This window comes from Taudactylus pleione, unplaced genomic scaffold (genome assembly GCF_031769625.1).
Source record: "Taudactylus pleione unplaced genomic scaffold, aTauple2 ptg000041l, whole genome shotgun sequence".
NCBI classification, from domain to species: domain Eukaryota; kingdom Metazoa; phylum Chordata; class Amphibia; order Anura; family Myobatrachidae; genus Taudactylus; species Taudactylus pleione.
The window spans coordinates 53,170,322-53,183,088 of record NW_028284443.1 but is presented as its reverse complement, the minus strand read 5'-3'; the positions used below and the strand labels follow the sequence as shown (position 1 = coordinate 53,183,088).

The following is a 12,767-nucleotide window of genomic DNA, read 5'->3' as shown; positions in this document are numbered from 1 at the left end:
GTTCAAATCCCAGCTGTGACAGTTTTTTGCTTGGGCCGTGCTAGCTTTCCACTGGCAGGATTTGTTCCAGTTCCGCCGCAGGTATGGAAACCGGGGTTCTCTCTTTATTGCCTAGTTCATATGCCAAATGGCTCCTTTTGGCAGCTCTTGTCTCTTTGTGCCTTGAGCACCAGATAGTGGGGTAGTTCAGTGCGTGTGGATTCCCCACGATCGGGAAGGCCAACAACTGAAGATGTCCGGAAAGCGTGTCTTCTGGTTCCGCTTGGGCAGGTCATTCTACTTCTTCAGCGGGTAATTAACTCGGTCCCCTGTCTATTCCGGGCCTTACCATTCGGTGGAGCCTAGGCTCTGTGTTTTTGCAACATCATACAGTCGGTGCTGCTGTGCATAGTGTGCACAGACCGTATCTTAATACGACCCCCTTTGGAGGTTCTGTTTGGGTTTGGTTGCCTTGGCTTTACAGTTACGGACCTTCCTAGTTCGCTTGTTTCAAGTACTTTTGAATCAGTGCTGTATCCCGATTTTGCCAAGGTCTCCCTTGTTTCCTTGTCTGTGCCTTCAGTTTTGGAGGTGGTCTCCGACACCGGCAGGGTTTTTCTCGCGGCATCCAGCGGATGGCCCTATTGACCTTGGTCACAGACTCGGACGGTAGCTCGTCCGTCGACCTTGTGGATCATTCGTTTGTGGGCTTGTTGGTCTCCACTTAAGGACCATTCAGTGGTCCGAGTTCTACTCACAAGAGTCCCAGTGGATAATTCTCCAAATGTGACGGGGTTGCTCCGCATCCCTCTCGTCTCTGTTTCCATTCTGTCCGACAGCATCCATTACTCTCTGTTGGTGGAGGATTTCCGTTCTTCTCCTCAAAGTCCAATCATTCGTCAGGCCCACATCTGGCTCATTGTGATCACAGCCACGAGTCTCCTATGCTGAGGTGCCGTGAACGCTCCGGGGCCATTGGGTAACCGTCCACTATGGCTCGGCTGTTCGATGGGTTCGAGCTCCAAGCCATCGTTCTGCCTCTATTGGGGGCACTGGGCCTGATTCAGAGCCGGACGCTCTTTGAGAGCGCACGCTCTGAATCAGGGCGTCCCTTTTTTTTTTTTTTTTAAAGACTGCTTCCTGGCCGCTCGCATAGCTGTGGGTGACCACCCACAGCTTATGCTAGCGGCCAGGTGTTGGTCGCGATGGTCAAGACCATTGCGACCATCGGGCTTGCGACGAGACCCTTGTGGTAGGATCTCGTGGCCGCAAGCCCTAGTGGACTTCCTGTTCTAATAGAGCAGGAAGTCCACCTACTGACATCACGAGTGATGTCAGTAGCGCTGCCCACAAACGGCAGGTGTTCATTCGGGAGCGCCTACATTTGTGTAGCCACCCCCCCCCCGATCAACATCGACAGCCACCCCTTTTGTAATGAGTCCCAGAGCGAGAGAATTTCTCTCTCATTCCGGGGCTCGCGCACGCCGGTGCCGGCTCCGGCGTTCGCATGCGCAGTGGGGGGACCATTGACCCGCTTGGGTCTGAATAAGGCCCACTGTCCGGCCTCGCTGGCCATCCACCGTCGGTCGGACAACGACCCAGCGGTGGCATCGGTACATCTTTCGGCAGACACAAGAGCACGGCGGCGATATCGATGTCTTTCCGGGGAGGAGACCTTTGTTCCGTCCCAAAATGGTGGCCATCCCGGTTGTTGGACAGTAGACGTCCTCAGCAGAGCCATATTTCTCCCAGGATGGGGGTCTCTACTTCCAGTGGTCTTCTTACCATTTGGGGGTGAGGCCTTCCGTGTGTGGATCACATGGCATCTCGGCACATTTGCGAGGCTCTACAGTTTGGTATGGGATCCCGCTATCCGCTGGTTTCCGCAAGTGGCTGCTTTGACTGTTCCGTGGAATTTGTCAGACAGAGTATTTGTTTCCACTGTCCCCACTGTTTCCTCAGGTCTCCAGTGGCACTGCAGCCTCCCGAGGGAAGGTACTCCTAGTGGCTCCACGCTGGCTACGCAGCTCATGGTACGCGGACGTTTTCCCAAACTCTACAGGTGCGGGGTGACATCTTTCACTTTGACCAGACCGGCTGCGACTAGGCTATTTTCTACAAGGGCACCTTCCTTTGTTGCTTTTTACGGCCGGACTTCTGTGTCTTGGAGTGAGAAAGCTGCAGGTGTTTCTCTCTCGTGGTCCACACCAGGCTGGGCGTCCGTTTCTATCTTGCACTTGCCTCTGGGTTTGGCATATCTGCAACTTCCGGTGTAACCGTTACAGGCTTTCGCCTCTCCCATTTATTGTCCTTCCTTCTGGAGGGGTTGGAGGCCAGCTCCCGACTTGGTTTTGTGTCTATACAGGCCTTTTACAGGCCCTGTCATTTTCTTCCCAGCAGCGTTGTTTTTTCTTCCGAGGATTCAGTTGTTTTTACGAGGTGTGCTGCATATTAAGCCACCATTTCGTCCTCGAGGGGTGCCGTGAAAGCTTACTCAAGTCTCATCGGCTCTCATACTGGCTCCATTGGAGTCACTGCGTTCCGTGGATCTTCAGTCTGTTGCTTGGACGCTGGTCTTCCTTAGGGCTATTGCTTTTTGGCATAGTTCCGTGTTAGGGTTGGCAAGCCACCTGTTTTCTTATCTTCCATGAAGACTGGGCGGTTCTCCATACAGGATTTCGGCCTTCTACTTACACCAGGATATTGTCCTTACGGTTCTTCTTCATTCGGCAGATTCCCGGGACTGGGGTGATCTGGCTTTACTAGTTGTGCTGAGCTCTGCAGTTTCCTGGGATCCGCCTTCTTGGTGCGCCGCACTGTTCTCGATGGGTCCTTCTGGCACGCATGCACATGGTTGGCCGGCTACTCAGCAGCCTTGTGCCTTGTGGCCGCTCAGTCTCACTTCAGCCTATTCTGGTGCGGGTCTTTCGTCACCAGACCGGGTATCAGCACCTTCCGCTAGGGCGGCGGTGCTCCAGTGGGCAGCGCGATGCTGGACTTCAGCAACACACGGCCATTGTGTGACTATCTGGTCCCCGGTCCGTGCGTTTGCTCATATTTACTTTTCAGGTTTTTTGCCTCTGGCGGCTCCCACTTTGGGTGTACAGTTCTCCGGCAGGCAGCTTGAGTGTTCCCTCCCCTGGGGGCAGCTTTTGAACGTCCCATGGTCCAGTGTTCCCCAGCCTTGCTGCAAGAGAAAATAGGATTTTTGGTCAATTTACCGTTGAATCCTTTTCACTTAAGCAGGCTGGGGAACACTGCGATCCCTCCCTCATGCTCAGGCGTGTGAGGTGTGTTTTTTTTTTTTTTTTTTTTTCCCTACTGGTTTGTTTGGTTGTTCTGAACAGTTTCACTGGGTTCCTGCTACTCCTCTCCGGACTCTTTTAAAGAAGTACTGGGTTTATGGGATTGCAGGGGGTAGGGGCAAGGATTTAAAGCTACATTCTCATTAAGTGGCTTCTCCAGCTCCAACAGACAATCCCATGGTCCAGTGTTCCCCAGCCTGCTTAAGAGAAAAGGATTCAACGGTATGTTGACCAAAAATCCTATTTTTTCTATTCAAAAGCCGAATGGGTCTCATCGGCCTATTCAAATCTCAAATCCCTCAACGAATTTATCCGAGTGCCCAAGTTCCGCATGGAAATTCTACGATCAATTGTCCTGGCATTGGAGCCTGGGGATTTCCTGGTTTCTCTGGACATTCAGGATGCATACCTGCATGTGCCTATTACTCCAACCCACCAGCGGTTCCTACGATTTGGTGTCTTGCAGCAACATTACCAGTTTTGGGTGCTGCCCTTTGGTCTGTCAACAGCCCATTGGGTCTTTACCAAGATAATGGCAGTTATGGCGACCTACCTCAGGCGCCAGAAAGGCAGAATCCTGCCAAACCTGGGCGACCTCTTAATCTTGGCACACTTACCGGTTGTGTTACAACAGCCATCTCCAGTAGACCGTGGACTGCCTGCACACACACAGCTGGCTCATCAATTGGAAAAAGTCCTCCCTATCTCTGACACAGCGGATGGTACATCTGGGGCTCTCCTGGATTTTCGAATACAGAGGATCTTTCTGCTAGCGGACAAAATTTTGGCACTACACTTGCTCCACAATCAGAGGGTAATCCATTCACTCAGCAATGCAGGTCCTGGGGTCCAAGGAATCCACATTCGATATGGTGGAATACACCCAGTTCCACTCCAGGCCCCTTCAACAACTGATTCTCTCCCGGTGGAACGGGCAGTATCATCTGATCCAGTCCCAGGTGATCCTCCTCTCTCCGGAGGTTCGGCTTTCCCTCTCATGTTGGCTACAGGCATCCCATCTGGACAAAGGTTGCCCCTTCTGGATTCCAAATTGGGAACTTCTCACTACAGATGCCAGCCTTCACGGATGGGGCGCCGTAACTGGTCATCATACCTTTCAGGGATGGTGGACAACCAGGATAGTTGCCTGCCCATAAACATTTTGGACCTGTGAGCAGTGTACAGAGCACTCACTCAGTCGCAAGTCCTTCTCCGGGGCAGGCCGGTCCAAATCCAGTCTGACAATGCAACTGCGGTAGCCATCAGGGAGGCACATGAAGTTGGTCAGCCATGCGGGAAGTGGCAAACATCCTGGTCTGGGCTGAATGTCCTCTCCCAGCAATCTCGGCAGTATTCATTCCCGGATTCCTCAATTGGGAAGTAGACTTCCTAAGCCATCAGGACATACACGCCGGAGAGTGGGCTCTCCACCAGGATGTCTTTCAACTCCTGGTGGACAAATGGGGCCTGCCAGACCTCATGGCCTCACGTCACAACCACAAGGTCCCCAGGTACGGATCCAGGACCAGAGACCCCTCAGCCGCCTGGCAGTTAGGTGGGTCTTCAATCTCGAATACCTCTTTCCTCCGATCTCCCTCCTCCTGAGGGTTCTCAGAAAGTTCAAGCAAGAGGCGGCACGTCTATGCTAATAGCCCCAGCCTGGCCCAGGTGACATTGGTTCGCCGACCTACGGAGTCTCTCCATAGACACTCCTTTTCCACTTTCTCTGTGGCAGGATTAGCACAGGGTCCTTGCCTGCACCCGGACCTACCTCGTCAGTCTTTGACAGTGTGGCTCTTGAGTCATCCCTTTTAAGAGCCAAGGGTTTCTCTCGCTCTGTGGTCCAGACGATGCTCAGGGCACATAAGCCTTCCTCAGCCCGTATCTATTAATTAGTTTGGCACTCTTACTTTCAGTGGTGCTCCCTCAGAGGCTATGACCCTACAGTTTTTAGGGTCTCCCAGGTGCTTGCCTTTCTCAAGGCGGGGTTAGACCTCGGCCTCCACTTGGCCTCCCTTAGAGTTTAGGTTTCTCAGTCTGGTTCCAGCAAAGGATTGCTCCCCTGTCTGATGTTAGAACATTCTTTAAAGGCGTTCTCCGCCTTCAACCTCCTTTCGTTCCTCCGGTGGCTCCGTGGGATATGTCCTTGGTTCTCCGGGCTCTACAGACTCCTCTGTTTGAACCTCTGGACTCAGTAGGCCTCATGTGGCTGACAGTGAAGACGCTCTTTCTCCACGCTATCTCCTCTGCCTGCAGGGTATCTTATTTGGCAGCGCTCTCCTGTCGCTCCTCATTCTTGATCTTTCATCCGGACAGAGCTGTCCTCCGTGCTCTTGCAGGGTACTTCCCTAAATTGGTATCCCGGTTCCATTTAAATGAAGAGATTGTGGTTCTGCCTTCCAGTCCTCGGATCTTTTTGCAGGTGAAGCCTCCTTGGATGTGGTTTGTGATCTTCGGTTGTACATGTATTGTACTAAGGGCCTGATTCAGCAAGGAACGCAGTTGCTAATACGCACGCAATCTGTCGATTAATTTGCACTGCATATGCATCGCAGTGCGCGAACTAGCATTTGCGATGGGAACTGTGTCTGCAGAGGCTATGCAGACCCAGAGCAGAGTGATTAACAGGAAGTGCTATTTGTGGGAGGTGACAGAGGGGTGGTCGGGCAAACGCAGGCGTGTCAGTGCGTCTCAACGCCGTGCATAAATTAGCCAGTGCACTATCAGACGCAGCCTGAGGTTTCATAGCGTGCACTGAAGTAACCAATTCCTGAGTGAGGTCTGACCTGCCCTAACTGTTCGTATGGGTCCAATGTTACCGATTAATTTGCTATGTTGCCCAAGTATATGGATGTGTGTAAGGGGAAGTGGGCGTCCTTATGTTAGGCTGTGATCGCGATGTGATTGAAAAACATTTGCATTTCACTGCTGATATTAGCAACTGCATAGCGTGCGTATTAGCAGAATAGAGAATCTTGTTGAATCAGGCCCTAAGTTCTTTAGGAAATCAGATTCAATTTGTGTTGTATGGCTTTCACAAGCAAGGTTGGCCAGCTAACAAACAGACTCTGGCTCGATGGCTCCGCATGACAATCTCTCAGGCCTACACGCAAACTAATCTTCCTCTTCCAAACAGGGTTACAGCACATTCTACTCGATCTGTGGGACACTCGTGGGCTTTTCGACGTGGCGCTTCTGCTGAACAATTGTGCAAGGCAGCCACGTGGTCTTCCATCCACACCTTTCTCAGGTTCTATGCCTTTGATATCTTTGCCTCTCAGGATGCTTCCTTTGGGCGTCGGATTCTCCTTTCTGCTCAGGAACGTCCCCACCCTTAGGGGAAACTGCTATGGGACATCCCCATGGTATCCCTGTGGATCTCTTATGGACCCTGAAGAAGAAACTAAGAGTTATGGTCGACTTACAGTATCTTTGTTAACTATTTCTTCGAAGTCCATAGGATTCACAGGGCGCCCACCCTGATGAACCTGGCCTCTTTCTCTTGATCACTGATTCCTTCATCTTCTGGGAGAGTGTTTCTTGAGTGTACTGTTCTTCCTTCTCCTCTTTCCTGCTCCTGCCTTGGGCTTGTTTACAAAACTGGGTATGTGGAGGAGGACTGGTACATCCTGGGAGCTAAAACTTTGACTGCTTGGTGACCTGATCTCTCTAACCCCACACACCCCATGGTATCCCTGTGGATCCTATGAACTTCGAAGAAATAGAGTTAACAAAGGTTAAGTCTACCATAACTCTTAATTTATTGTTGGCTGGGTCTGGTAATGGGAGTTTTGTCAGCAAAGTTAAAATAAATTGATTGTTCAATATGTATGTATGTATAACACATTATATAGAAAACTAGTAAATTTGACCCATCTTACAGATGTGTCCTCATACACTATTTCTGCAGTCATGTCAAATAGCCCTTCTCTGTGTGGCAAGTCCATGCGACTCTGCTTACCAAAATGTCTTTTTCGCTTGAATGTGCATCATAGTCGCAATGCAACAAAACCATTTCAAGTTTGCATTGAGCAATTTGGTATGCGACACTTGCATATCTGTGTGCTACTGAGTCTTAATCTGTATTGGAAGTGCTAAAATGCAGTGCCCATGGATTTTTTTTAACGCCAAGTTCCATTGTACAGATTAAGGCTCAGTTGCCGACAGATATACATCTCCAACCTCATCTCTACTCATTGCCCCTCCTGCCCTCTCCAGTCTTCCAATGACCTTTCCTCCCCTCTGGTTACCACATCTCACTCCAGAATCCAAGATTTCTCACGTGCTGCCCCCCACCATTGCCATTGGATCAATCTCCCTCGTTCCACCAGACTATACCCTAGCCTGCATTGCTTCAAGCTGGCACTAACCCCCCCCACCCCACGTTCATGGTGTAGACGACTAACTCCTTATCTCTCCGGATCATATATCCGTTAGTCAATAGCCTGAGACTCCCACCCGCACCCTAGCATTGGCACCTGTTGGAATACTCATCCCTCCGTGTCCTGAGACTATTTTGGAGGGTCTGGGGTTGGATGCTGCTGCGCTCTGTGAGCTGTTTGCTCTCCTCTGGTATGTCTGCGGCGACCATCTTGGATTCCGGCTCTGGCTGCTTCTGGCTCCAGCGCTGACTCTGCGGTGTCCTCTGGACTCGGTCCTGCTCCTATGGGATGGTGAAGGTCTCTGCTGTGGGCTGCTACTGTACTGCTGGAATTGCAGATTCACCTGGGACCCACGCTATTCGATCTAGCCGCTATTTTAGATTTCTGGCTCTGCACAATGGAAGCTCTTTGTGTGTATGAAGATACTCCTGCTTGTTTTGTATTCTTTCCTGAGGTGGAGGTACTTATAATACTGCTGCTATCTGCAATTATCCTGTGATTTCAAACCTTCTTTGCCCTGCTTATCATTTATATTGGGCTGTATATTATTCTCTGTGAGGTCGGGCATATAAACTTCCTAAAGAACTATATACTGCACTGCCTATCCTGGGTTTATATTTCCTGAAGTTCTGTACTACCATCTCTACAAGATGGACCGACTACTTAAAGCCCTGGAATGAGGCTGGCTACTCAAGTGATGAAACTGCAAGAAGAGTTGACTATTTTATGTTCTGGCTTACCCCAAAATATGGCTCAGCTTCCTGAAATGGAAATCTGTGTTATAATTTTAGAGGGAGGTGATACACCTGCTACTGGCCGGCCAATCTCCTTTGAGTCTCAGGAAGTGGCATATTGGATTCCATCTGCTGTTATTGATGGCTATTCCAAAAATATTTTGGCCCTCATTCAAAGCCGGACGCTCTGAGCAGAGCGCTCGCTCTGAATGAGGGCCGTCCTCCATAAAAATGGAGCGTCCTCCTGGACGCTCGTATAGCTGTGGGTCACCACCCACAGCACATACGAGCGTGCAGGATGATGGTCGCGATGGTCTTGACCATCGCGACCATCGCCAGTGCGACCAGAAGCCTGTGGTCGGGTTTTTCGACCACAAGCCCTTTAGTGATTTTGGCTCTATCAGAGCCAAAATCACTCCCACTGACATCACTAGTGATGTCAGTGGGGCCGGCTTCTGACGGTAGGCGTTCCCTTGGGAACGCCTCCGTCTGGCAGGCACGCCCAACAAAGGGGGCGTGCTGTCAATCAACATCGACAGCACGCCCCCTTTGATCAGACACAACGAGCGAAGGAAAGTCCTTCGCTCGTCGCATCTGGCGCATGCGCACGACGGAGCTCCCTCCATCGTGCGCATGCGCAGTGCACACCATCGACCCACTTGTGAGCGGACAGCCGCTTGCGAGTGGGTCTGAATGAGGCCCTTTGTCTCTTCCTCCACTTTCTGATTCTGAAGGCCTCATTCCCCCTGTTAAAATCCTATTTTTGGACTTATTCTCATTGTCTGTGAATATGCTCAAGTTTGATGATTATTCAGCGACTGGGTACTTTGATTCTGCAATGGCTCTTCTTAAAATCTGTTTTTTTTTTCCTATCAGCTATGATGACAATTTGGGACTTTTCGCTTCAGTATTGTAGGGACTTTTCTAAGTGTTCCCAGGTGGTCTATGTGGAGACTTTTCTATTATATATTTTTTCACAAGAGGCTGAGGCCTGGCCTGCTTAATATTTCAGAAAATATTGTCTTGTCTCATTACTGATGTTTTTATGTATGCTGCCCAGTTAATAATTGTCATTGATATATAATCAATGTTGTTGAATTTGTGGTTTAGGCCTATACCTGTATATCCTGATTTGTCTGCTATTTATAGTCTGTGTTGGGTCTGTATTATGATATGTATTAATTTATGGGAGTAAATATATATCTATTTAGGCTGGAGAGTTGGACCCTGCTTATGGTCATTAGTTTATTGCCTCTGTTAATAATGTGGTCTTAGTATCCTTATCTTAGTAGGGACTTTATTTTTTCCGGTAACTTAGTGTAGTTAGGGGAGGGGATTATTATGGGTATCAAGCTTGGTTAGATTGGGTTAGACTATACAAGGTGGTGGGTTGGGGGTTAGGGGCTCCAAGTATACCTAGGTTGGGGCTAGGTTATACAGGGTGGGGGGTTATGGGGAGGTTTGCTTTGGGTGTTTTTTATTTTTTATTTTTTTACGGCGGGACTATACTTCAATTTCATTTATTTCAATTTTATATGTTGACGGATCTGAAAGATGTTTTTTGTTTTTATATTTTAGTTATTTTATCCTGTTTTGTGCTATTTGTTGTGGGTTATTTTATTTTTGGTATGCGTTTTATAAACAACCTGTTTTTATGTGCTTCCATGTTGCAAGGGCCCAGAGGGCGCCTTTGGACACGCGCAATAATATCTGTATGAGAGCTGGTTGTGTATTATTTTTTTATATATATATATATATATATATATATATATATATATATATATTTATATATTTATCCTGTGTTAAGTCATATCTTATATCTGCTGACATCTGTACTATATGGTATATTATTTTTTGTTTGGGTGTATTTCAAATTTTTTTAATAAAAATTATTGAATTAAAAAAAAAAGAAAAGAAAACCCCTTTTGTTCATAAAAGCATATTCGTCCACCACTTGACTGTCGCCATGTAGTCTACCTAACTTACTTGCATCCTCCAATTCTCTTACTCCTGCTTCTTGCCCTTAGCTCACCGTACACTGGCTCACTTCTTATGTCTTCCACTTGTCTTCCCCTTCCCTTTACACTGTAAGCTCCATGAGCAGGGCCCTCCTTCCTCCTGTTCTCATCACCTACTTCTCTTACACACCAGCTACATTGTACACCTCCTCTTTGGATTCTCTCTGCCCCTGGGCTCCACTCCGTTGTTTTGATTTCTTCAGACAAATATTGCAGTCCTTGCATCAGTGTTGAAAGTTGTAGTGCTATTTGTTACTTGTCTACTGTATTGTACTGTACTGTTTTATTGGTTTGCCCTCTGTACTGAGCTGTGGACCACTTGTGGCGCCCTAATATAAAGTTTAATAATAACCCATATTGTTTTTATCTTTATTGATGTAATGCATACTGTTTAGTTATTTGTAGTTTTTATCATTTTAGCTCTGACACCCACTTATCTTAATTTTTATAATATCCTTTATTAATAACACTTCTGTTGTAGCAGCGCTGTCTTCATTTTTTGGTAAACACACACAGTTTACTGCAAATAGCGGCAGCGTAACCATAGCAATATGACAATAATGTTAATAATAATTTTGATGCAATTATTTTATATACAGCGCCACAGGTCCCCTTTTTTTCACCTTAATGTTTTAACCAGTTAGTGTGGGACCATATGCTGCATTATGCAGCTGCCATATGGAGTTAGCTTACACTTACATCCATTCAGCCCAGGACAGCTCACTATATTTGCACTTGCTTTAGTCAGAAACTGTCTAAGGGTCTTGCTTTTTCTTATGACCTCATTTGCTATTTGAAATCAGTAAATCGTTTTGCGTGCTTCTGATGATTCTTCCATTATGCATGGAGCAGAGCTGCTATACATAGTCTCGTGAAGTGTTATACGCCTGAGATGAACAACTGTTGTAGTGTATAAATAGCTAACATGCCTAACATTCATTTGAAAAATAGACTGCTAAGAACCATTATGTGAAGCCTTACCCTGCTTCAGAACAGTTTATTAACCCAGGAATGTTTATTGATTGCTTGAATCACTTGTGTATAAGAATGTATGTTGTGAGATTTGCTTACATTGGGATCTATGTACTTGGAGAGAGATAAAGTGGATGGAGATAAAGTACCAACCAATCGGCTCCTAACTGTCACTTTACAGGCTATGTTTGGAAAATGTTAGGAGCTGATTGGTTGGTACTTTATCTCCATACACTTTATCACTCTCCAAGGCTTAGTACATAGACCCCATTGTCTCACAATTCCATGCACTTCATCAAAACATGTCACAGTAGATATTTGTTTTCTCTTTGCCCTTCATTGTTAATTTTAGGTCCCGGAAGTACGCCTAAAAAGTCTAATTGCGCTACAAGGACTTTATGAGAAAAGTCATCTTGTTTCCAAAATGGATCTTTTTACTACAAGGTTTAAGGTAAATCAATAACTAAAGTGGAAGCACACAGTTCTACACATCTATTTTCATAACCCCACATACAGTATCCGGCTTTCTTAGTTGCACCCTCTTCTGCCTGTGTCATCTTCATCTTTCTCTCACTTACGCAGAATTTTCCTCAACCACTCATCCTCTTTTGTACACCCAAAGTTATTTTCTATTTTAACATTACTCTTTGTCTTACTTTTCTGGCCATTTATGTTTGAAGGCAATGAAACAATATTGCACTGGCAGGTTACTCATCCAACAGGCCATTTTTTTATGCCATCAACTGTCTGTGATTGTAGTTTGGTGACCAGCAGGCTGGGCTCATCTTTAACCCAGGAAACTATACAATTATATTATTTTTTTAATTGTATAACACATTCAGTTTATTGCTAGGTTTGCAAAGTTTTATTCTTTCTTGTCTCCTAGGATCGCATTGTGTCAATGACCCTGGACAAAGATCATGAGGTGTCTGTACAAGCTATGCGGCTCCTTGTTCACATGTCAAAGTAATTATTTTATTTCATATATTTATTATGCTTTTATTATTATTTTTTACCTGATTAACATGATGTTTGCACTTATAACGAAATCATTACATAAATAAATAACAGCATATTAGTGTCACCCCATAATGTGAGTCTAGTCTGGTGGTTACTACAGCGTGTATTAGGAACATTATTTTTGGCTTCAATGAAAAGAAAATACACAAAATGTGTCTAGGACTTGTTTATGTGCTAGTGTATATAATAAATGACAGACTGTTTTGTTGAAACCTTAATGGGGGCGTTTCAATTCAACACGATGCTGTATAGCCCCGGGAGGGAGCTCCCGGAGCTATTCAATTCAGAGCGCCGTTTAGTCTGACTAGTAGGATTTCTCCTGAGGGTGCAAGAAAGAAATCTTTTAAAGTGCCGCGA

The 12,767-nt window shown here is 46.9% G+C and overlaps 1 protein-coding gene across 3 annotated transcripts in view; it reads left to right on the top strand.

Moving 5' to 3' along the window:
- Nucleotides 1–12,767, top strand: part of LOC148538172 (cohesin subunit SA-2-like) — a 125,952-nt gene that overhangs the window by 47,407 nt on the left and 65,778 nt on the right. For all 3 annotated transcript variants that reach the window (XM_088458733.1, XM_088458726.1, XM_088458741.1), the window contains exons 12-13: nt 11,743–11,841; nt 12,277–12,356. In XM_088458733.1, the coding sequence (XP_088314859.1) occupies nt 11,743–11,841; nt 12,277–12,356 (179 nt within the window). The remainder of the gene's footprint in view (nt 1–11,742; nt 11,842–12,276; nt 12,357–12,767) is intronic.